The 26,042-nt window shown below is 43.3% G+C and overlaps 1 protein-coding gene across 6 annotated transcripts in view; it reads left to right on the forward strand.

Moving 5' to 3' along the window:
- Positions 1 to 26,042, forward strand: part of SCRIB (scribble planar cell polarity protein) — a 139,996-nt gene that overhangs the window by 84,197 nt on the left and 29,757 nt on the right. For 4 of the 6 annotated variants that reach the window (XM_068108272.2, XM_068108273.2, XM_068108274.2 and 1 more), the window contains exons 13-24: positions 1,904 to 2,025; positions 6,265 to 6,363; positions 6,991 to 7,278; positions 7,388 to 7,645; positions 8,118 to 8,180; positions 8,364 to 8,453; positions 10,592 to 10,669; positions 18,760 to 19,158; positions 19,427 to 19,507; positions 23,011 to 23,844; positions 24,172 to 24,282; positions 24,394 to 24,570. In XM_068108272.2, the coding sequence (XP_067964373.2) occupies positions 1,904 to 2,025; positions 6,265 to 6,363; positions 6,991 to 7,278; positions 7,388 to 7,645; positions 8,118 to 8,180; positions 8,364 to 8,453; positions 10,592 to 10,669; positions 18,760 to 19,158; positions 19,427 to 19,507; positions 23,011 to 23,844; positions 24,172 to 24,282; positions 24,394 to 24,570 (2,600 nt within the window). The remainder of the gene's footprint in view (positions 1 to 1,903; positions 2,026 to 6,264; positions 6,364 to 6,990; positions 7,279 to 7,387; positions 7,646 to 8,117; positions 8,181 to 8,363; positions 8,454 to 10,591; positions 10,670 to 18,759; positions 19,159 to 19,426; positions 19,508 to 23,010; positions 23,845 to 24,171; positions 24,283 to 24,393; positions 24,571 to 26,042) is intronic. The other 2 variants (XM_068108277.2, XM_068108276.2) reach the window with 2 other exon arrangements.

Below are 26,042 nucleotides of genomic sequence, written 5' to 3' on the forward strand. Positions count from 1 at the left end.
GTCTATTAATTATGTACTATTGGAATGTACCTTTTAAAACTTGCGACCCTTGAGACTGCTGAGACCCCTTAGACCTCTGAAAACCCAGCTTTAAGACCCCAAGACCTCTAAGGACCCTTAAGACCCCCAGAACTCTTAAGACCCCCAAAGCCCTAAAGACCCCAAAACCCTTTTATACCCTCGAGACCACTAGAGCCTTTGGACCTTTAAACCCCTTGAAGTCCCTTTAGACCCCTTAGACAATAGCTACTATTGGAACGTACCCTTTTGACCATCTAGAACCTTTTAAGCGCGCACCAAGTAACACATGTATGGTATTGCAAAATACAGACTATACTTTTTTCAGCAAGTGATGCAGAAACTCGACTTACCCAGGGCGTGAGTACTCTGCCAGTCTACTCTTAAAAACGAATGAGACGTTATTGTGAAAATCGAAGATTTTTCAAGTACGGTACAGTATATTGGTTGTTCGTGTGCAATATTACTTGCGAAAATCGAAGAGTTTTTCTGTCTGTGTGTCTGTATGTCAGTCACCTACAGGTCACAATTTTAAACCAATCTTCACGAAACTTCACAAAACAGTAAAGTTGGTCATAAGCGAGAATCTTATATATTTTGAAGTCAAAAGGTCAAAAAAGGCCAGGGGTCAACAACTTTGGCAAATTTCAAAAATTATCAATTTTCATCCAATTGACTTGAAATTTGAAGAGGATTTGCATATCAGGCCACTGAATTCAAACACCAATTATTTTTGAGATCAACATATGCCAAAGGTAAAAAAAAAAAAAAAGGTAGATGCAATTTCTAAAATCCTCAATTTTCATTCGATTGACTTGAAATTTGAACAGTATTTGCATATCCGGTCACTCAATTTGACCACCAATTGTTTTTGAGGTCGAAACGTCAAAAGGTGGTCAACATAGGGCCAACAACTTATTTTAGGGATTTCACAAGTAACGTGCTATGCACGACATATTTTTTGTGTTTGTTTGTGACGCTACTCCTCTGAGCTCCCAAGGTTAATCACGACGAAACTTTATAGGATCACATTTTTTACCAAGATAGACCTTACTAGAGATTTTAAACAGTCATGTCCTCACAATTCATAACTGGTAAACACACGAACCGCCCCCTGTCATGAGGAAGGGGTGGGAGTCTGGAGGGAGGAGGTGGAATGGGAGGAGGCAGGGGAAGGGGATGGGGAAAAGGAAAGGGTGAGTGGGAGGAGGAGGAGGGAGGGGAAGGGCTGGGGTGGAAGGAGGAAGGGGTGAGGTGGGAAAAAGAGGTAGGGGAAGAGGTGGGATGAGGGAGGAGAAGTTGGTGAGAGGAGGTACTCGGCATTGTCTGGCAATGCCAGGTATCTTTGCTAGTTCGTAAAAATGATACTATCTAAAGAGTACTAAAGAAGTATAAAAGAAGCATCTACTTATTAGTACTCACAGGGAGATAGTAAACTAAGAAAAATACAATTGAGAACTGGAAGGAAAGATGGGAGGAGAGGGACAGAAAAATAAAGGTTTGAAAGCAGAAGTTTAACAGAACTATTTAGAAGTTTATTTACTCGGCAGTTGGGAAGGGCAGATGGTAGTGGACAATGAACCAGGGTGAATTGCTCTAAAAGTACAAGCATATACAGATACTTTGCTTGAAATATTTGTTGTGGTGTTGCATGACATTGGTTCTCTTTTTACCTGGGACGTTTTTTTGTTTTGGGTTATTTGTGCAATCAATTATTTTGATAAACTTGTTGAGAACATTTATGCATTGTATTTAATCAAAGCTTATATTATGCTCCATTGCTTGTGCATTTCACCTTTTTATTTTGTTCTTCTTTTATTGTTGGCATTGAGTTACCCACAGCTACAGTGGGCATGGCTTTTAATGACCTCTTTCTATTGATAAGATGATCTACTGGAAGAGGAAGAGGAGAAAGGGGGCAAAGCTGATCACATGGTAAACCGGGTTAGTGTGATACAGTTTGAAGATGAGCCCGGTGATGAAGATGACGATGGGAAAGCGAAGAAGGTGAAGTTCTAAAATGATCCATGCCATTATAGAACCTTTACATAAATGTGTTTGAATATAGTGCAACATGTATTACATAGTTGTGCCATCCCCATAAATAATGCCTTCCCCACCTTCCGTATTCCTATTCATGGCCAAGTGAGTGTTGTCGTAGCTCACACATGATCGAAGGCCATCGCTTGTTTTCTTTAATCGCTGAGAGATAATGTGAACTCTGTTTCTCTAAACTATTAAATATTTTCGCCCAGATAGCTTGCCCAGCTATTTGGGCGAAAATCAAAAACCTATCAGGGTCACCCAGACAGCTCAGATGGCAGATTCACCATAATCTTCAAAGCACTGGTACGGTTCACCAGAGGACCTGGGTTCAATTCCTGGTCTGGGCATGTAATTTTCCCACATATGTCAATTAATTATTAAATATTTGTATACTTTTCCACTTACAAATACATGCCATGCCACATCCTATGTTTTTTGTGGTTTGCAAATTTTAAACGCTGAATATATGCTACAGGGATGTGAAAGGGAGTAACAGGTGTAAAATGGATTTGTTATACCATTCATACATGTTCAGCATAAGATTGAGGTTTCTGTATTGAAATGAAAGAACACGTGTCAAAGTTTGTTCCGGAGATGATAATTGTGACTTCTCCCCAACAGAATGTGTCTGCAAGTTTCCCTACCTTTCCCCCTTATTAAGTCTTTAAATCAATCCCTTTGTAATCTGTCTATTTGTTCAGAACTCCGCCATTATAACTCTCCCCCCTCGAACCACAGCGCCGACTCCACGCTGGCATCCCGACTCCACGTGTGGGACCAAGGTTTCTCCTCTGTCTTGTGACCTATCTCTGTCTGAATAAATGTTGTGTGAATGGGATAAGATAACGCGATAAGCTGTCGACGTTTGTGCGTTCGTGGGCTATATATAGTGTATAATTATTGTGACACATATGCCTTTTCTCCTCCTTGCTCTCCTTATTCCCTTTTGCCTTTGCTCATTTATGAAGCTTGTTCCCATCATAGGATTGTCAGCCTGGTTTGCGTTCGTGATTTGGAAAAATAACATGGCGTGGGTTAAACTCATGGCCGTTGGAAATTTGGTGCGAAACCCTCGTTAGGAGGCTGTAACGATTGCGATTAATTTCCCCGGGGTTTGCTCAGCCTCAAATCCTAATTAACAGGGAGATACTGTGGGTGGCAGATCTCATTAGAGTTTCTATATGTCCGAATTGGAAGAAAAGATCTGTTCGGTTTTCCTGGCGGACGGCGTACAGCCTCTATAGACAATCCGTCGCTAAATTTGTGATCATCCAGGTGGAGGATTTGACCTTACGTCCACCCCATGGTCCACCGATACAATATATAACGGGGAGCCTATCACTCACCGCCTTTAGACCAAACATTGAAGTGTGGCTACTTCACTTCCTGTGGCTCTTTAGCTTGTGTCTTGTGAATTTGCATCATATCTGTCTTTTAATTCCACAAATCGTGTTTCAACTCATTCCCTATCCTTTTGTTTCCATTTTTTGCAAGTTAAACGAGACAAACATGGATATACATGCTTGCACTCGTTTTCCCATCTGCTCTCATGAAAATCCAATCTTTCACAACTACCATGGGTCAACATGAAGTTCTTCCTCCTGACCAAATGTCAAAACTTGAATTTATATCAGTTTAATATTCAATTTTGATATTCTTAATCGCAAAATGCTAATCTACATTGTACCAATTGTACGATATTGCCCAAATCCTTTACTGCGTCGACTGGAAAACCAGCTGCACAACTTTAATCGGATTTTCGATCATTCCTTGCCTTGCTTATTGAAATTCGCATTTTGCTGGTCTTCCCAAGTCTGTTTTTGTTGGTCAACATCTTCAATTTGTACAAAATTATACTGCAATAATTTGTTGCACAGCCATGCAAGTGTTCCTCTTTGTGCACCCGTTCTCAAGGAGCTCCATCGGCTCCCTATTCAATGACAAATCATCGATATAAACATACTCACTTATAAAGCCATAAATGGCATCACTCGATCACACATCGCTGATCTTCTTCAGACTTGTAATCTGCTCTGTTGCCTGCCTTGTGCACATCCTAGTCTCCCTGCTGTGCCTTTTACACAATTGAAAACTGCCGGTGGTTGTGCTTTTTCGAAATATTTTCCCCAGCTTTGGGGAAGAAAATTATATTCAGAATAGATTTTCTCTTTTTAAAAATTCTACTTAAACACTTGTCTTTATTCACAGGCTTTTGCTTGTTGACTTTCTTTCGTAATTGTTGTTTTAGTTATTTTATCTGGACGCTGTGGCCATAGGACGAATGAGTGTGTGTGTGTGTGTGTGTGTGTGTGTGTGTGTGTGTGTGTGTGTGTGTGTGTGTGTGTGTGTGTGTGTGTGTGTGTGTGTGTGTGTGTGTGTGTGTGTGTGTGTACACGTACATGGTTGAGGCTCCTGGAAGAGCTAGAACAGAACTGAAGAGGACAAAATGGAAAGTAGGAAAGACCAAGAGCAGAGTAGAAGTGAGAGTGAGGTCAAGGGGTGGGGTAGAATGGTGCATGGGGGTCAATGAGCTGCACACAAACTGAAACACAGCAAGAGGAGGGGGAAAGCAGGGATGAAACAGAAAAGGAACAAACCTACCGACAAACTACAACAACAACAACAACATGCATTTTAAGGCCATTTTCCCTGCTAGAGCGGGGGTTAGCCTTGCGGTCCCCATGACAATCTTCTCCATTTTGCCCTATTTTCTGCATCTCTCCTTGTTAACCCCCTTGCCCACATTTCTTCTTCCACCATCTTTAGCCAAGTCTTTCTCGGTCTTCCCCATCCTCTACTTCCTTCTACATTAACTTCCATCACTCTTCTCAACCAGTCACTTTCATCCTTCCTCAACACATGACCAAACCATCTCAACCTGTTCCTCTTCACAGCATCAATCACAGGCAATATTCCCATCATCTTTCGCAATTCATCATTTGTCTTCCTCTCTCTCAACGATACTCCGCACATCCATCGAACCATTCGCATTTCCACCCTTTCCAGCCTTCGTTGCTGCTCTGACACCGACAAACTGAGAAATGAAAATAGGTGAGGGAGAGAGGGGGGGGGGGAGGGGGGGGAGGAAATCACAATAACCTGGAAAGGGAGATAGCTTGGGAATGTAATGGGGGTCATTTGGGATTGAAGGGATAAATAATATGGATGGGGATGACTTTAGGTAGTGGTGAACAGCTGTCTTTAAGCCCTGGAGGGAAGAATGGGACTGAACAGACTGGGGAAGTTGATTCCATTGTTGAGAGTTTCCATAGTTTGCCTGCTGCTTGTCTGGATAACGAGGGCAGCTCGAATCACCAAAATTGGCCCAGAACCTATTGTGCATTTCTCAGACGAGTTCTACTTTGAGCTCACAAGGAAAAAACATAAAATAATTAAATTTGATACAGGACTATATGTAGTCATGCCGTGGCTATAAGTGAAGCTGAAGTCTACACATGTTCTTATCCACATATGCTGTACGTGTAATGAATTGACGTATTTATTTTAATGTAGTATGATGATTTGTCATTGTCAATTAGCCTTCTTACAGAAAGTAGTGTTTTTTTTCAATAAAAGTGATAGTTAACAAAGGTACCATACCAACAAAGATAGACAAATATTAATATACACCCTGACAGGCTTAGGTACATTAAATCACAAAATATCCTTGACTTCATGGAAAATAAACATAACAGCGCATATCAGCACCTTCCTCGAGTGCATTCTAGTTTCACTGCATCTATCTACCATATTTTTAATCACTGATGAATTTTTATTTAATTTTCTGTGTTTCATTTTTAATTCCGTTCAGAGCTTTGAACGATCTTTCACATAAAATAGTTGTTTGAATTTCAGCAATAATGGATGGATTTTGTATATACACAAAAAAAATCCAGCAGGCTTAACATTTCCATAATTCGGATGTTATCTGGGCTTCAACTGCTCAATTGGCCGCATGAGGCCCTCAAATGTCATTGCAATTAATTGATTTAAAGTTGTAATCTCAAAATAGCATGTGAGGTGAAGGTAAGAAGGCATTGGCTGTCTTTATTGATTTGTAGATTTGTTGAACATCAATTCCCACTCTACTTGCACTGCCTTCCCTGAAATATACTGATGTTTTCATATTTTATGGTTAATATAGTCTCATTTATTCATAGTTTTGAAGGAGCATCGTTCTGCTATTGTGTTGTGCTGCAGAAAATCCAGCGGAGAGCCACACCTTACCCAAGTGAGCTGAAGGCAATGAAGAAGCGTAGAGATGAGGAGATGAGCAAATCCATAATGTCTGCTGAAGAGGTGAGATCTGTGTATGACTTATGCTGTTTGAATGACTTCAAAATTCCTCATTAACAAGTCGATGCGAACAAACACAGGTTTTTAGCTTTATGTTGTGTACATACTGTTCTTGTAAGTTTGTTTATCTTAGCATGACAGCATGTTGCAGAAGTAGCGCACTTACCTTTGAGGTTTCTAGTCTGGGTTTGATTCTAGGCCCGACTCTTATAACTACCTGTTTGTTGTATCGTAGGCAGGGCTTTGCATCACAGTGTCCAATCCCTCGGAGGGATGTTCGACTGGGTGTCCTATATGCTGCTAGTTGGTAGATGTTAAACACCCCACGGTGTCCTGCGACAGATTGAGCAAGTTATCATCTGCAACTAGGCCAGATTCAAATTCTTGCCAGCTATCATGCCTGGCTAGCCAGTTCATAAAAGACTGCGCCATTATGCATGTTCTAAGAGCTGCCAAGCTGAACATTATGGGACATGGCATAAGGAAGAGAGAGAGAGAGGTTTGCTGAGCTCAAATCTTCCTACAAAACCATAGGTTTTCACAGCTACAGATCCCTTAACCACAAATTGGTCTTTGTCTCACCAAGACTGTTGGTAAACTGGTGTTTTGATTTTATTTTTTTTTCAACAGGATGATGCCATGACCAAGGTGTCTTTCACTGGCATGGGAATGACTGACCACAATGGAGATGGAGTGGACACATCAAGGCAATTTGTTGAGACAGCCACACATTCAGTCTCCCGAGATCTTCAAGTTGAGGAACAGTGGGGCTTGTCCACGAAGGAAGATACCAGCAATGTTGCAAATGAGGTTGAAACCGAATGGGGTGATGAAGAGAATAAAGACGTTTATTCAGATGAAGAAAAGTTTGTGGGATTAGCAGTGAAAGAAAAGTTTGCAATGGAGGAATATGATGAGGTTTGATTACTTTCACTTATTTTGACATTGCTTCATTTTTTAATTTTTTTTTAAGTGAGTGTGACCTGTATGGACAGACAGCTTGTGTTATTTTTTTCTGTGGTTGCAGGAACCGTCGGTGCGCTTCTCTGAAGACCCTTACAAAGATGATGACAGTGAGTCCACCACGGAGGTGAAGCGACTGATCCGAAAAGACACACCACACTACAAGAAGGGCTTTAAAATCAGCAAGCTTCCAAACCCCGAAGCAGTCACCGCCCTGCTCATTGGCGGCGGAAACCTGGCTGATGGGAGTTTGGCTGATGTAGAAAGCGAGTGTCCAGAAAGTCCTTTGCCAAGTGACAATTCTGTGGTATTTGGTACCAAGGTAGGTGTTGCTTTTGTACTATTTCTTAAGGCCATCTATTCATCACTTCCCCCTCCTCTTCCTGCCCCCATCATGCCACATGTAGGCCTCTTTCCCTACCCTTCCTTTCTATCCAATATTTTGGCCTTTCTTTCCATACTCCCATGTCCTCCATTCTCTGTCCTATTATATCTTTTCTCCACACTCCCCATCCTCCATCCTTCCAAGACGGTGCTTTCGCCAGAAAGCATTCGTGGAATGCTTTTGGAGCTAAATCCATATTTTAATTTTAAATGCATTATCTTGTTTCGCTTATGCATTCCACTGCATGGCAATGCCTTTGGTTACTAATGTGAAATGCTTGCATATTTCTCAAATTATTGTTTTCATAGTTTTGTTTATTTTTTAGGTCATTGCTGCAAATTGCTGCTTGCTGTTTTTTTTTTTTTAACATGATTTGAGGCCATGCATCTGCCGCTTGCTTTTATAACAGGGGGTTTCATTCAATCTAGTCGGTAACCTGCTCATCGAACCTCCACGCATCGAGGAGCATGAGGTCGGTTGCAATTTCTCTGTGGCCTATTTTTTTTTTGTTGTCCCTGTCTTGCATGCTTTCATTTCTCCCATTTAGATACCAGGACCTTGCTAAATGCAAGAGTTTGCTTTCCCAACTCGGTTCAATACACATCGATGCTGTGTAATCATCTGCTGCCGTTTCTAACCAGTGATGTTCTTCCAGGTTCTAATTACAATATACCGACAGCAGGGAGGGCTTGGTATCAGCATCGCAGGAGGGAAGGGTTCCACGCCTTACAAGGGGGATGATGAGGTGTGTTATTGTGTGCTGTACCTGGTTATTTACACATTAATAATAATATACAGTATATCAGTTCCCTTGCAAGGAACCTCAACGCAGGAGGAGGCCATTAGGTCCATCAAGCCAGGACAATGGTTGCCGACCCATGGCTGATTGTCGGTGCTCTATCCTTTTTAAATGTCGATTTGTAAAGCAAAGAAGCAGCACGTACCATTTTTTTTTTCTACCTCTGTGGTATGAGCCAGCCATGGTCTGGTTTGACCCGCTGACCTCCCAGACTCAGAGAAAATGCTGTAACCATTTTGCCACAGAGTCTAACATTAGAAAGGTTGGGATTTAAACACGCAGCCCGCACATCATGCACACACTCTACTGTTAAACCCATGAAGCCAAACAACTCGTCCTCGTTGATTGCCTTTATTTTGAAAAGTGAAATGTTTTGACACTTCAATTGATGAATGACTTGGATAAATGGCATTGCTTGTGTTTCATCGTGCAGAATGTAAAATGTGTAGTTTCTGTGCCTGGCAGGTCAGAAAACTAATTCCGTTGTTTTTGTTTTTTGAATTGTCCAGGTAGCATGACAACTTTTTTGTATACATAGTTGAGGCTCGTGGAAGAGATAGTACTAGTGCACTGAACGGATCAGGATGCAATAGGACAGAAAAAGTAGCAGAGAGATGGGGAGAAACACCAATGGCAGAGTTGAAGGCCAAGATAGAGGGAGACTTGGACCAACATTTGGAAGGAGGAGGGATTGGGGTGTGCTTGGGAAGGGGAGAGTGGGGGGTTAGCGAGGGTTGAAAAATCATGGTATTGGATTGGGGACGATCTGGGATGGTGGTAAACAGCTGTCTTGAAGACCTGGAGGGGACAATGGGATTGAAGAGAATGTGGAAGTTAGATCCACAAGTGGGGGAGGGAAAAGAAGAACGAATGAGTGGAGATGATCAGTGATGCTGGATTTAGATCGTTTCCCCAGAAGGGGTATATGGTGGACTGTTTGTGTCCTGCAGAAACCTGGGGGAACAAAGCACAGAAAGAGGGAGATGGTAGAAGACAGAGAGACCACTGACCTCTCTGCGATGGCAAAGTGATAGGCCCATAGACTTAGCTTTATCACAGGAGATTGCAATGATATTGAAGGCCTTTCCACGGCACAAGCTGAGCAAGATGTGTGGCAGGGGAGCCAGTCCAGAGGGGAGAGCAGTACTCCATCAAGCTGCAGATGAAGGCCTTGTAGGTGGGTATGAGTTCCAATGTGCCAAGGAAGTACTTTGTACAACGAAGGGATGCCCAGTTGGCAGCTGGCTTTGGAGGCCAACTTGCAAATGTGATTTGCCCAAGAAAGATCATGGCTGATAGTGAGACCCAGGAGTTTGAATGACTGAACGTCTTCAAGAGGATTGTTAAGAAAGTAGATAAGAGAGTTTGCTAGCCGGTCCTTTCAGGGAGAGATCGTGAGAGTATGAGATTTGTCAGGATGGAAAGACACATTCCAAATGTTTGACCAGTTTGTGATTTTTTTTTTCCAAGGACTGAAGAAAGGAGAGAGGCTGCAGCCTACCTGTCTGAAGGATGAGGGATGTCACAGCAGAGGGTGGCTTATCAGCAAAGAGATAGAGGATTTTCGAGAGGGTCAGAGAGATCGTTAATGAAGATCAGGAAAGGACTGGACCCAGAACACTGTCCTGGGGCACTCCAACCATGACAGGAAGAGGACATGAAAGGATTCTGTTGAGAGCAACACGATGGCTACGAGAGTCGAGGAAGTCAGTAAGGCATGTGTGGCGTTGGCCTTGGATGCCATAGGCAGAGAGGTAGGAAAGAAAGGTAGGATGCCAGACTGTATCAAAAGATCGAGATTTGTCCAGAGGGACGGCCCTGATCCTCATGTCTGACATTGAGGGCCTCCATCCATTGTTGGGAAAGTAGAAGCAGCATCTCCAAGGTGGAGTGACCTGGTCTCAAACCAAATTGGTGAGATCTGAGATGAGGTTGTTGGTGAAAAAAAGGATTTTTTATTGACTTCGAAATACTGCCTGCCTGATAACTTGGTCACCGATGCATTTGTTGCATTTTGGATTTTGGAGAGTGGTCAAGCACAGTATGTTATTCTCACGCATTTCTTTAATTGTCTTTTTTTTCAGGGAATTTTCATTTCTCGGGTGTCAGAGCAGGGGCCAGCTTGTCGTGCAGGCCTGAGGGTTGGAGATAAACTACTGAAGGTCAGGTCATCCTCCTCCAAAGTATTGGCTCCTGTTTTTACACCTGTTTTTTTTTTCCTTCTTTATTTCAATTGAAGTTCGGACTCAGGTGAGCTCGTACGCATCACATTCAGAACAACAAGATACAATGGTGTAACACTATATGAAGTACATTGAGTTGGTAGAATGGAGACTATGGTAAAAATAAATCGATGCAGTATATGGAAGATGAACCTGGGATTACGCCATCATGAATGAAATGGTCAATTGGTAACTCCAAACGGGCCCACACTTTGCTAATTGACATAACGAAATCAACAGATTTCATCACTTTCATTGATCATTGTCTTCTCTTCTAGTAATCGATGTATTTTTATCACTAAAACACACTACCGTACTACTTAGGCCTTAGGGTCACGGGGGTCAAAACAGAAGATTTTTAAACTCAAAATTCGATATTGGGTCATTCCCGGTGGAACCTTTTGCCGTCTTTTTACAATTTTACATTAAGTGGGAAGCGTGGGGATTCGCAATGGCGCGCCGTCAACCTTTTGCAAGATAATCGATTCCCTTCCCCCTCCCCTCATTCACATTGCTTGAAATGAAGCAGATTACTTTAAAGGATTTTATATAATCAACAACATGGTTCAAATCGCTGTGCAGGTGGCGTCGTGATTCGGTTGATTCGACCTTTTGTCATGAAAACTATTTATATTTCCGTTCCGACCAAATGCCTACGTTTCAATGAAACCTTGATTTTAAATACATTTGATTTAATCATTGTTACATTTTTCACTTTTCATCCCTGTGTGTGAGTAACTCCTCAGTCACATTTGCTCTACGGCTAGGATACGGCGGCCGTACCCCCCCTAAATTGACAGAAACGTGCGGCGGCCGCAGAGTTTCTGAGGTGGCCACAGGGTGGCCCTAGGGCGTATGGCTATCTTTTACAGGCCGTCGGGGTCGCCGTGGAATTATAGCGCGGAGTTATAACTTTTTTCATTTCTAGGGTGGCCATAGCAATTCGACAAGCCGTAGCCATGACGACGATATACATATGAAAAAGAACTGGTATATATACCCACTCGTTACCGTCCGTCTGGCCGCACGTTCGCCTTAGGGCCCCCCTGCGGTCGCCTTGCGGGCACCTTGAGGCTACCTTGCGTCTGCCTTGAAAATTATATGGCTGCCGCAGGGACGCCCTAAGGTCACCGTGCGACATCAAATCAAAGACCGTACGGCACCCCCACGTTTTCGGTCTCCACAATTTCTAAATACCCCGTGCGGCTACCCGAAAAATAAAAACATATGTGACTGCTACATTGCGTGACCGTGGAAATACTGCGGCCGCCCTATAATTGCTAGTGGCCATAGATTTTTTAGACCCTACGGCAGCCGAGCCAAATGTGACTGAAGCATAAAACAGCATTCAATGAGTGCGTATAGGTTTACATTCACAAAAATGGTGCAATTGTGGACCAGCCCACCCAGTCCTCCCCTATTACCCCCTATTCCCACCTCCCATGCTCTTGTTCGCTAAACCCCATGCTCATACAGTATGTCCTCCAAATATTTTATATTCTTTCACCACAATTTGACCATTCTTTTTCTCCTCTCTTTTTCTCTCCCTTCTGTGTAAACATAATAAATTGTGGGATGAGAGAAGCTGAAGGCCAGAGCCTGTCTAGACTGTGTCGATCTGTGGAGGTTGTCACAAACGCATGCTTGGGGAATCTGAAAAGATGGCGTTGCTGACACCTATCAATACAAAGTATATCTTTGTAACTTTTTTGGTCCAACCCTTTGACTTTTGAGTCGTATGCATACACCCTGATTTGCTGCTGGAGCAGCACTTTTAAATGTTTTCTCGACAACCACCACTCACAACTAACATTGGCACGCAATGCGGAGCGCCGGGTCTTAAACAATAACATGGATGAAGTCGCTGATTGGCTGGATAGGGCCAATAACAGACAAACCTGCAACACCATATTGTAGCCAGAAGGGGATGATTGGACAAAGCCACGGTACACTGAAGGTGCTTACCTAGCAAATGGCACTCGCCAAAGACCACTTTGGTAGGTTTTCTTTCTGTCAAATTTAAATCCAAAGCACGCCATAAGTTCAGACCTTTGTTTTAGACACTCCATCGTGAGGTGCTCATTGCAAACGACTGAATGTACGTCGATTTGATGAATTCCTTTCATGTTCATTGAGCAAATCATACCCACCCTTTACTCCACCTATGTAAAAAGAAAACACTTGAACAGATGAATTGCTTTAACTCTCAACAACACACCACACGTTCCCCGTTTTTAATATTGTTGAGCCAGGCAGAACCTCACATTGATGTCGAGAGTTATAACCCAAACAGTGAAAGTTCGCTAGGGGTGAGTTTTCACGCCCTCGTGTCAAGAGTTAGTTATACACCCTGTGTAAAGAGTTAGTTATACACCCTGTGTAAAGAGTTAGTTATACACCCTGTGTAAAGAGTTAGTTATACATCCTAGTGTAAAGAGTTAGTTATACATCCTAGTATAAAAAGTTGGTTATACACCCCGTGTAAAGAGTTAGTTAGACACCCTGTGTAAAGAGGTAGTTATACACCCTGTGTAAAGAGTTAGTTAGACACCCTGTGTAAAGAGGTAGTTAGACACCCTGTGTAAAGAGTTAGTTATACACCCTGTGTAAAGAGTTAGTTATACATCCTAGTGTAAAGAGTTAGTTATACACCCTGTGTAAAGAGGTAGTTAGACACCCTGTGTAAAGAGTTAGTTATACATCCTAGTGTAAAGAGTTAGTTATACATCCTAGTGTAAAGAGTTAGTTATACATCCTAGTGTAAAGAGTTAGTTATACATCCTAGTATAAAGAGTTAGTTATACACCCTGTGTAAAGAGGTAGTTAGACACCCTGTGTAAAGAGTTAGTTAGACACCCTGTGTAAATAGTTAGTTAACACCCTGTGTAAAGAGTTAGTTATACATCCTGTGTAAAGAGGTAGTTAGACACCCTGTGTAAAGAGGTAGTTAGACACCCTGTGTAAAGAGTTAGTTATACATCCTGTGTAAAGAGGTAGTTAGACACCCTGTGTAAAGAGGTAGTTAGACACCCTGTGTAAAGAGTTAGTTATACACCCTGTGTAAAGAGGTAGTTATACACCCTGTGTAAAGAGTTAGTTATACATCCTGTGTAAAGAGGTAGTTAGACACCCTGTGTAAAGAGGTAGTTAGACACCCTGTGTAAAGAGTTAGTTATACATCCTGTGTAAAGAGGTAGTTAGACACCCTGTGTAAAGAGGTAGTTAGACACCCTGTGTAAAGAGTTAGTTATACACCCTGTGTAAAGAGGTAGTTATACACCCTGTGTAAAGAGTTACTTATACATCCTAGTGTAAAGAGTTAGTTATACACCCTGTGTAAAGAGTTAGTTAGACACCCTGTGTAAAGAGTTAGTTATACATCCTAGTGTAAAGAGTTAGTTATACATCCTCGTGTAAAGAGTTAGATATACACCCTCGTGCAAATAGTTAGGGATACACCCTCGTGTAAAGAGTTAGTTATACATCCTAGTATCTAGAGTTAGTTATACACCTTTGTGTCAAGAGGTAGTTATACACCCTATAGTGTCGAGAGTTATTTATACACCCTTTAGTCAATAGTTATACAAACAATACTTTCACATTTGTATTTGTATACAACAACAACAACAACAACATGCATTTTAAGGCCATTTTCCCTGCTAGAGCGGGGGTTACCTTGCGGTCCCCATGACAATCTTCTCCATCTTGCCCTATTTTCTGCATCTCTCCTTGTTAACCCCCTTGCCCGCATTTCTTCTTCCACCATCTTTAGCCAAGTCTTTCTCGGTCTTCCCCGTCCTCTACTTCCTTCGAGATTCATTTCCATCATTCTTCTCAACCAGTCACTTTCATCCTTCCTCAACACATGACCAAACCATTTCAACCTGTTCCTCTTCACAGCATCAATGACAGGCTCTATTCCCATCATCTTTCGCAATTCATCATTTGTCTTCCTCTCTCTCAACGATACTCCGCACATCCATCGAACCATTCGCATTTCCACCCTTTCCAGCCTTCGTTGCTGCTCTACGTTCATTACCCATGTCTCCCTCCCATAAATCATAACACTTCTCACACATGCAGCATACACCTTTCCCTTCAGGTTCAACGACACTCCCCTCCTCATCAGCATGCCACTCAGTTCCCGAAACGTCTTCCATGCACATCTCACTCGAGCAACCGTTGCCGAGTCTGATCCACCTTCTCCATTCAGCATGCCTCCGAGGTAGCAAAATGTTTTCACACCTTCCAGCTTCACGCCGTCTCCAAGATACAACTCAACATTTCCTCAATCTGCAGCTCCCTCTGTGCACACCTAACATTTGAATGTAGCTGCCACACTGGTTAATGACCCTCTCAGACCACTGCAGTTTTGATGAACCCACTCAGCGCACATTGTACATTGAATGGAGTTCACTCCGACACCCTTCCTGCACACAGCACATGGCCACTTCCCAGTTCTTTCCACCTCACCACATGCTTTACCACTTGCCATCACCTTCGTCTTTCCGATATTCACCTTCAGACCTTTTGTCTCCATACATTCCTTCCACTTGTTCATCTTTTCCTTCAGTCCATCCATACTTTCTGCAATCAACACCAGATCATCTACATACAACAACTCCCACGGTAAACCCTCCTTTACGTTCTGAGCCAGCACCTCCATCACAGCTACAAATAGTAGTGGACTTAGTACCGACCCCTGATGCACTCCCACCTTCACCTCAAACTCACCACTGTTCCCGTCCTTCGTCCTTACAGCTGTGTGCGCTCTTTTGTACATTGCCATCACCACTCTGATCAACCATTCCTCCACTCCTAACTTCCTCAATGCCCATGTCAATACTTCGCGTGGAACCCTATCGAATGCTTTCTCCAGATCAACAAACCCAAGAAACAACTTCTTCCTCTTCTACATGTACTTCTCCTGCAACTGCATCACAATAAAGAGCGCGTCTGTCGTTCCTCTTCCTGGCATAAATCCAAACTGCATTTCGTCGATCTTCACCTTCTTCCTTATCCTCCTCTCCAACACCCTTTCCAATACCTTCATTCCATGCTCCAATAACTTTATCGCTCGGTACGAGCCACACTCCAGAGGGTCACCTTTCCTCTTGTATAGAGGAATGAGGGTACTCAGTTCCCAATTCACTGGAATGCGGCCTTCTTTCACCACCAGATAACAGATCTCTGTCATTCTCTTCACACGCCAACTTCCTGCTGCCTTCAACTTTTCTCCCACAACTCCCGTCGGCCCTCCCGCTTTTCTACTCTTCATTGCTTTTATCGCTTCCTCAACTTCCTTCTCAGTTATCTTCTCTGCCGGTCCTAAAACTAGGTTACTCTCTATGTTGCCATCCCATTCATTCTCTGTATTCAACAGCATTTCCATTTATCTTTTCCATCTTCCTTTAATTCCATCTGGGTCCACAACGATTTGTCCCACTTCATCCTTCAAGCAACCCACCCCCATCACATCACACCTCTCTTTCGCTATCTGCTTTGCAATCCTGAATACCGCTCTCTGACCCTCTTCCGAATCCAAGCGTTCTCCGAACATTTTCCTACATGCCTCCTGCGCCTTTGCTACCTCTTTCTTTGCAGCCTTCTTGGCTGCCTTATAACTTTCATGTTCTGCTTTTTCTGCTCCCGTACCCTTCGCCTTTTGCCACTCCTTGAACTTCTTCCACTTCTCGTCAATCCTCTTTCCATCTTCATCAACATTTCAAGCTCAACCACATCATCCTCTACCCTACTCAGCCTCTCTTTTAAAGCCTCCCTTACTGTCACCTCTTTCAACCTCCACACCTTCATTCTCGGTTGGTACTTCACCCGCCGAGCTCTCCTCGCACCTTTCACCCTTGTGTCGCAGACAACCAAGTGGTGCTGTGAAACAGCCTCCTCCCCCGGGATCACCTTTGTGTCCCGGAGGTGCCCCTTATGTCGCCTACGCACCATCAGGTAGTCAACGGTTGTCATCGACCCACCTGACGTGTATGTAACAAGCTTATTATCCTCTTTCTGGAACTGAGTATTACAAATCAACAAATCAGCTCCATCAGCAAACTCCAAAATCCTTTTACCTTCTCCATTTCTCACACCATATCCGTAACCCCCAAGAACTCCCTCAAAACCGTCCATACTCCTTCCCATATGTCCATTTAGGTCTCCTCCGACCACAACAACTTCTTCATCTTTCACGTTTTCCATCAGCTTCTCTATCGCACACCAGAACTTGTCCTTCTCTTCATCGCTCCGACCAACCTGCGGAGCATATCCCGAGATGACGTTCACCAAGAGCTTTCCAATCATCATTTTCACCATCATCAACCTATCACTCACTCTAGACACACTCACTACGCTGTCTACAAACTCCTCCGAAAGCAGGACACCAACACCATTCACGCCCTCCAGGCACCCTTGCCACACAAACTTGTATTTTTGTCCCTGCCTACCCTTCACCATTCTCACACCACTTCCCTTCCATCTCGTCTCTTGCACACAACATATGTCCACTCTTCTTCTGACCAATACTTCCACCACTTCTCCTGATCTCCCTGTCATTGTCCCTACATTCCATGTCCCAAACCTCAGAAACCGATCTCCACTTCGGGCTCTACCCTGCCCATATGTAGTTGTAATTGTCATGGTTCTCTTTTTGAGGCAATGTTTTTATGGCCGGATGCCCTTCCTGATGCCAACCCTCTTAGTCGCCTCTTACGACACGCAGGGATATGGTGTACCTATTCTAAACCAGGGTACACACCGGGATAACAGATTACACACCTATACACCTATATAGAACACACCTAGATTTGTATACAAGTGAGCCATATCAATGGCCTTTTAAAGATGCACTTTTCATCAACTAGGACGTGCCCGTACGTGGGTGCCCGTTCGGAAAAACATTCCAAACCGCGTGGCAGTAACGACCACAGAACCCCCCCCCCCCCCCCCTCTATTTACATGAAATGGTTTGGTCCATTCGCAAAGCCAAAGCGAACACCACAGAACCCCCCCCCCCTCTATTTACATGAATGGTTTGGTCCATTCGCATATAAATATATATATATAGAAATATATATATAAATATATATATATATAATATATAAATATATAAATATATATATATATATAAATATATAAATATATATATATAAATATATATACAGTATATACATATATACATAAACATCTATCTATAATTCCAGTAATCTCTGTGTGTGTGTGTGTCTGTGTGTGTGTGTGTGTGCAAACTATTACCGAGCTATGGCGATTTATTTACCAAACTAATCACAGTTACCTCCCACGGGTAACCCACGTACCCACGGGCACGGGCACCCACGTACGGGCACGTCCTAGGCTAGGCTAGGACGTGCCCGTACGTGGGTGCCCGTACGTGCGTGCAAAAAAGCATGCGTGCAAACAACAACAACAAAAAAAAACTTTGAAACCACGTGGCAGTAACGACCACAGAACCCCCCCCCCCCTTCTATTTACATGAAATGGTTTGGTCCATTCGCAACGACCACAGAACCCCCCCCCCCCTCTATTTACATGAAATGGTTTGGTCCATTTGCAAAGCCAAAGCTAACGGCGAACGGCTAAATCGCCATAGCTCGGTAACTACTTCTCCGATTAATTTCAAACCTTGAAAAGGCACATCCTCGGGTCCCCAGCAATATACCTGGCAAGTTTCAAGTATATCGGACCGGTAGTTGTCGAGAAACAGCGGTCACAGACAAACACACACACACACACAGAGATTACTGGAATTATAGATAGATGAATGGAAATATAATCATTTGATAATGATCATGTCGGGCAACATTCATTGTTGAAATTTACATTTTGTTTCGCTTTGATATTGTAATATTGTACAAACTTTTATTGAGATATTTCCTGTTGCACTCATCTTTATGCATTGAACGAATTTGTGCTGTAAAGATCCCAACCTGCTTCAGTTGGATGATTAGGTATTTATCTTTTTTGCACCTGTTTGTCTGTAATTGGCTCGATGTTTCCTGCAGGCAAATGGAGTGGACCTGCGAGAAGCCGAGCACCAGGATGCCGTAGCGGCTTTGAAGGGTGCTGGGTGTATCATTGACGTGCTGGTACTTAGAGAGAAGATGGTGGAGGCAGATGATGCCGTTACTCCCGTCATGCACATCTCTCCTTCTCCACCTCCTCCTCCTTCTCCCCCTCCACCTCCTTCTCCCCCTCCCTCTCCTCTTCCCCCTCCTTCCCTTCCTACTCGTCCTCCCGCCACTCGCCGGGATCGCAAGTCTGGTGTCACGTTCGCTCCAGAGCCTGAGGCCACTGTGGTGAGGCAAAGGCTAACGGCACATTTGGTCCGCACAGAGGAACGTGGGTTGGGTTTCAGTATTACTGGAGGCCGTGGCTCATCTGGCTTCAAAGGTGTTGAAGAGGTGAGTACTACTGGGAATGCAAATCGGGTGGAGGGGGTGTTGCTTGTCCAGCTAAATATTTTTTAAATAGGAGTTGAATGAGTCCAAAGCAACTGAGTGCAGTATTTTATGACAAGACTAGGATGCAGAATTAAAAATGACTGTCAGTTTTTCTTCAAAGCTGGACGAGAAGCCCCATACCGTGCGTTGGTTGGGTATTCTACATTTGTTTTTGAGGTTTCGCTCTCACATTTGTCATTGATTCTTGCTTTATTTTGTGTCATCTCAGGGTATCTTCGTTTCGAGGATCACTGTGGGTGGAACGGCAGGTGTAGAAGGCACTTTGCAAGTAGGAGACCGGGTGATTTCTGTGAGTGACCCACACTGAAGATTCATTTCTTCCTCCTTGTTGCTTAACCTGATGTAATTTTGGTTTTGAAATGGAACCATTCACCATCTTTAGTGTCTATTTAATGTACATCTTTGTCATTATATTTTGATATATTAATTTTTATTTATAATTTGTAGCCTTCTAAATATTACATCCACAAAGCTGTTGTGATTTTAGATACGCACCCCCACTTTTTTCCTCTTCCGTGAATATTAACCTCTGCAGTGACAATGTTCTTTCCACTTCCGAAATTCAACTTGGTCTTGCGTTGCACTTTCCCTTTTTAACACGGTATTTGGCTGATGCTTGGCGATGTGGTACTTGCATGGTGATTTGCCTGTCAGAGGAGCTACTGTCTGGTCAGTGCTGGGGCTGCCATATACTCTTTTAGCCACAGATATTCAGTTTTCCACCCAGAGCCAGGATTTTGCAGTCACCTGCCCTGCTTTTTGGATTGCAAACTCGGCCTAGTTCAGTTTTATGTTGTTGTTGTTGGTGGCTTCAAGAGTTGAAACAAAAAAGCATTTCGAGTCACAAAAATAATAACTACACCAGCATTCCGTAGAGTGTACCTCCGCCAGGCTGAACATTTTATGCTTTGTATCCCACTGATCTGGTCCTGACGGCATTAGCCCACGGGTCCTAAAATCATGTTCTTCCACTCTTTCACTCCCTCTCTCTGTTCTCTTCACCCTCTCTTTTGCTCAAGGTCATCTGCCATCTGCTTGGAAATCAGCCAACATCACCGTTTTGCACAAAAAAGGTGCAAAAACAGATCCTAGCAACTACAGACCAATCAGCCTTCTCCCAATTATCAGCAAAGTCATGGAATCCATCATTGCTTCAGATATGAAATCTTTCCTCTTCTCCAATGGCTTGATCTCTGACCATCAATTTGGTTTCAGACCTGGTCACTCTACTCTGGACATGCTGCTTCTGCTTTCTCAACAATGGATGGAGGTCCTCAACGCCAAACAGGAAATTAGAGCTGTCTCCCTTGACATTTCACGTGCCTTCGATACGGTCTGGCACCCCGCTCTGCTCACCAAACTCTCCTCCTTTGGTATCCATGGAAATCTCCACGCATGGCTGGCGGACTTCCTCTCTAGTCGTAGTCAACGTGTGGCCCTGAAGGGGTTTCTCTCATCTCCTCTTCCTGTTCAGGCTGGAGTTCCCCAAGGCAGTGTTCTGGGCCCTGTGCTTTTTCTGGTCTTCATCAATGATCTCTCTGACTCTCTTGAAAATCCTCTCTATCTCTTTGCTGACGACTCTACTCTCTGTCGCTCCATTCCTCATCCATCAGATCGGCAGTCTGCAGCCTCTGCAGACCTGAACAAAATCACAGACTGGGCAAACAAGTGGAACATGTCTTTCAATCCTGACAAATCTCACACTCTTACGATGTCTCTCCGAAAAGACCGACTGGACAACCCTCCCATCCACTTTGTGAATAATCCTCTCCAAGAAGTTCTGTCACTCAAGCTTTTGGGTCTCACTATCTGCCATGATCTTTCCTGGGAAAACCACATTTCAAATCTGGCCTCCAAAGCCAGTCACCGACTGGGCATCCTCCATCGTGCGAAGTCCTTCCTTGGTAGACCTGAGCTCCTCACCACTTACAAGGCTTTCATCCGCAGCTCTATGGAATACTGCTCTCCCCTCTGGTCTGGTGCTCCTGCCTCACACCTAGCTCGTCTTCACGCTGTTGAAACCAAAGCGTTCAGAATCATTGGAATCTCCCGCGATGAAGCTAACTCCAAGGGCCTTTCACTCACTGACCGCAGGCAGATTGGTGGTCTTTCCGTCTTCTACCGACTCCTCTCTGGCCTTGCCCCCCCAGCTCTCTCTGGGCTCTGTCCCCTAAATATTCCTACAGGTCGCACAAGATTGCCTGCAACCCTCTTATGGTTAAACTGCCAAAATCAAGACTTTATACTCACCTTCACTCCTTCATTCCTCTTTTCTCCCGCCTCAGGAACAAACTCCCTCACTCTCTTCAATCCCACTCCACCCTCCAGGTCTTTAAAACAGCTGTTCACCACCATCTCTTATCTTCCCCCATCCAAAACCTTGATCTTTTCTACCCCCGCTAATTTCACCCAAAATCCTACACTTTTTTCTTTTTTTTAAATACCAACTTCTGTCCCGGAAGTCTTTGCTTGTGTTTCATACCTCTCCCCCCCCCCCCCCCCCCTTCCCACGCCTCCTCCCCCCAAGCCCTCTCCCTCCCACACTTCTCCCTGCTCTCAAATGTTGTGTTTGTGTGCTTCCCCTTCTCTCCCTATCTTGTCTTCTGCTCCCTCTTTTTATATATTTTGTTCGTCTGGTTGATTTGTTTGTGAAATAAATGTTAGCTCTTTCACGAGCCTCGATTCAGTTTTCAAAAAAAAAAAAAAAAAAATCCCTCTGATGTGGATCCGGACCTGAACCAAAATCGAATTGGCTTCTTCTTGTCACCTAACGAACTTATCCACCAAATTTTGTCAGAAATCGTCCACACATTTTGAAATATAATGTTATATATCGCTTTTGATCCAATGGTGAAGATCACTTGATCAATTTAAAAAATTCTCTTATCCCGAACCGGATTCGAATCTCCACCAAAATCGAATCAATTCTTCCTTGTCGCACACCCAACCTATCCACCAAGTTTTGTCCAACTTCGTCCACAACTTTTCGAGATACTGTTATATATTGTTTTTTTGTTTGTTTTTTTTATTCAATGGTGAAGAATCACTTAAAAATATTGTCGAATCCAGATCTTCCACAAAATCGAATCAATTGTTCATTTTCACACACCCAACCTGTCCACCAAGTTTCATCCAAATCTGTCAACAACTTTTTGAGATATCCTGCTCACAGACAAACAAACATGGTTTTAAAACATATCCTCCATCCACCTTTGATGGCAAAGGTAATTATTTTCCACCAAAGTGCATTTATTGAATGATTTCCAAGATAACTTGATGACTTTGTTTCCATTTGAGAACCGACATCGAACCTCTGGACATAGACTTTCTAGGATCAAGCCAAGTATTTTTCCCGCACATTAATTACTCTGGTCAATCAACCCAATGGTTGCTTTAGAAATCGTTTACTGTCATGTGGCAGGATTTTTTTTTTTTTGCACTGGAATGGGTTGATTTTTCCTGTAGGCAGGAAATTCCATAATTATGCAAGACAGATGCTTACATTGATGTAAGCTGGAGAGCTTACTTATCTGTATTTCTTTACCCCAGCTACCTTTGTGACAAATTTGATTCCCCATTGAAGTGTTGCAAGTTATATTTTGTAGACCTGAAGTCAATTACAACTGAAATTGGAATTTTAGTCATAGTCCTACCTGAATTATTATTGTATTGGTGGTTGTTTTTTGGAATTTATCTCGGGTGTTTGTTTTTGCACTTTAGAAGTGTTGGTCCTATTGTTCTTTGATGAACTCGTGATAACAGCATTCTTTGTTCCACCTTTTTTTTTTTTAGATTAATGGTGTAGATGTGGCAGAGGCCAGACATGATCAGGCAGTAGCTCTTCTTACGGGTTCCACACCCATCGTGATTATTGTGTTGGAGAGGGAACATGTGGAGTACTTCCAGCCAATGCTGGATGAGGAACGGAAGCCCTTCCTGGAACCAATATTCTTGGGCCATTCACCTCCACCACGTGACATTTCTCCAGTTGAAAGTGAAGAGCAAGAAGAGGATGTTGAGGGTTTGATCAGAGATGAGTGTCCACGTGAGCTCAGACTATCTCCTGGGGGAAGCTTAGCAGATGTGACTTGCAATAATGAACCAAGAGAATGTCTAAAGGAAGTGGGAGATGAAAGTGATTATGTGCATTTGCAGTGTTTAAAAGTAGATTATGTTGAAAAGCCTGGCAGTATTGATAGAGAGTGCCAGTTTAAAGAGCCATGTGGTGGTGGTGATGAAGATTGTCCAACTGCAGATGAAGGAAACGGGAAGCAAAGAGACACGGTGCTCAGTCTCATGTGGCAAAGCAATGAAGGATGTGGAAATGGCAGACAGCAGAGCGATGACATGATGGGTGGTGGATTGCAGGTGGACAGCCAGAACAGCAGGTTATGTGAGCAGTGGGATAATGGCAACCAGTGTGATGATCTGAAAAGTGAAACTCAAAACGATGTTGGGAAAGCTGTACTTGCAGAAGAGACTGGGGTTAAGACCTGCTCCACCCACAAATTGGAGAGTAAAGGTCATCCTTTGGCGAGGGACCAGGAAAGTCTCGGAGATCAAAATAATCTGGAGTCATCTTTGGAGGAGCTCACGCCGACACAAAACTCCATCGGCTCTACAGAGGTAAACTTGATATTCTGATTACCTTTTAATTTTGTTTCATCTGCTGAATAAAGTATGGTTGTCCTCCCACCCCCCCCCCCCCCCCCCAATAATGTGGGATTAATTTGGGCCATTTAAGAAGTAGTAGTAGCCATGATTTGAACCTGGGATCACAGCATCGTAAGACCAATGTTCTGATGGGAACATCAAACATATCCAGTGTCAATGCCTGGGTGGGAATGTTCTTGAATAAAAATAAGTTGAAAACGTCAAGTCAATTGTGTTTGTGAATATGTATTATGGCCACATGCTGCTTTTTTGTGCCCATTGGTCTTTAACCTATGGCAGGAAATTTGTCTTGTAAAACCTGGCGGTCCATTGGGGTTGAGCATAATCGGTGGGAGCGACCAGAGCAGCCACCCGTTTGGAGGGGACGATCCTGGGGTATTTGTCTCCAAGGTGAGCACAGTCCTTCCGTGCCTTCTACACCGAGCTGAGCTGTTGCACCCTCTTCATTTTCACATATTGTGTCTGTGGTGATGTGAACCATGAGCATTTGCCCACCCGCAGATTGTGGCTGGAGGTCTTGCAGCGAGAAATGGCTTGCAAATAGGTGACCGTATTTTAAAGGTGAATGGTGTAGACCTGTGTCAAGCCACACATCATCAAGTAGTGCATGCCTTACTTGGTGAAGGGCCACGCTTGCTGCTGCTAGTCCGACATGACCCACCTCCCCGTGGCATGCAGGTACAAACCTCTTGCCCTATGCTCTTACTATTTCACACCTCAGAGCGTATGGGTTAATTTGGCATATTGTGGCAGCGCTTGAGGACAATGATGTTATAAGAAACTGTTCAACAGGTTGGAAATAATTTTTTGAAAAAACAAATGCATATGATTTGAAATATATTATTGAGAAATATATACAGTATTGGAAATAACTACAGAAACAGAATGAAGATTGGGTATAAAATGCAAATACTACATGATATAATTGCATCTCATGTGTGAAAATGAAAATTATTCATAGTACAGTTGTGTGTTCATCTAGTACACTGTTACGCAAGCAACCAGAAAGTGTGATTGTGATTTTATTGTAGTGTGATGAATGTCTGATGAATACTATGGTTCCAAAGATGGAAATATCCCATGATAAGCATCTAGAAATCAAAGACTTAGATCGTGAAGTAGCACGGAGCAGATTGCAGCCCAACTTCATGTTTGAGCAGGAACTGTTTACAAAACTCCTACAAGGATACGCCAAACTCATACTATTGACAATAAAAGCAGTCGATGAAGAAAGCCCAAACTATAAAAGTTATGTTAAGTACCTCATGGTATTTCTCCAAATGATAGACAACGATCCCCATAAGACATCATGTTCTCCATAAGACTCTTGCAGATAGATACTTTCTGTTTATCCCTCCCCCAAAAATTGTTATCACATGTTGTGAGATCTGGACTTCGAGGTGCCCACTCCATCAATGAACCTCTGCCTATCCACCGACCTGAGAAGTTGTCATACAGATAATTTGAGACCGAACGTGAATCATGTACTGGAGCACCATCCGGTTGCAGAACTTCTGCAGTGCCCGTTCTGGAATCAGAAACCGGTGGAGCATTTGTGGATAAGCTTCCCATTCACAAATCCAGTGAAGAGGTAAGGGCCAATTATTTACTCAGAAACGACTGCAGCCCACATCATAACATGGGAAGGGTGATGTCCAGGTTGTTCAAAATAATGAGGATTTTATTTTGCTCAAAGTAAACGTTCCATGCTTTTGAGCTCAGGTGAACTGCACATTCATCAGAGAAGAGAACCCTTCTGTGATCAACAGGAATCGTTGCAGCATCATATGACACATCTCCACCTTTCTTTCTATGTCATTATCTGTCAGTTCGTTTACAAAATAAAGTTTCAGTCTCGCACTTGCATATCTTTCATGACTTTGTGCAGAGTGCTTAGAACTGAGGATGCCCAGTTCCACCGAGCGCTTAAAGGTTGACTTTTTGGAGATCTAGCAATGGAGGTCTCAAGAACCTGAGCGTGTTCCAAGTGGGATGCGCATTGACCACTTTGTGGTGCATCAATAACCCATCCTGTTGTGAAGGCCTTATCTTCCCATTCTTGCAAAATCCTTGGCGTTGGTGCATCCTTTCCAAAACGTACAAGAAACACACGCCTGAGTCTGGGACTTTCTATTTGGTCCGTGTTTGTT

The sequence above is a fragment of the Myxine glutinosa genome, chromosome 2 (assembly GCF_964187855.1).
Source record: "Myxine glutinosa chromosome 2, kmMyxGlut1.1, whole genome shotgun sequence".
Classification (NCBI taxonomy): Eukaryota; Metazoa; Chordata; class Myxini; order Myxiniformes; family Myxinidae; genus Myxine; species Myxine glutinosa.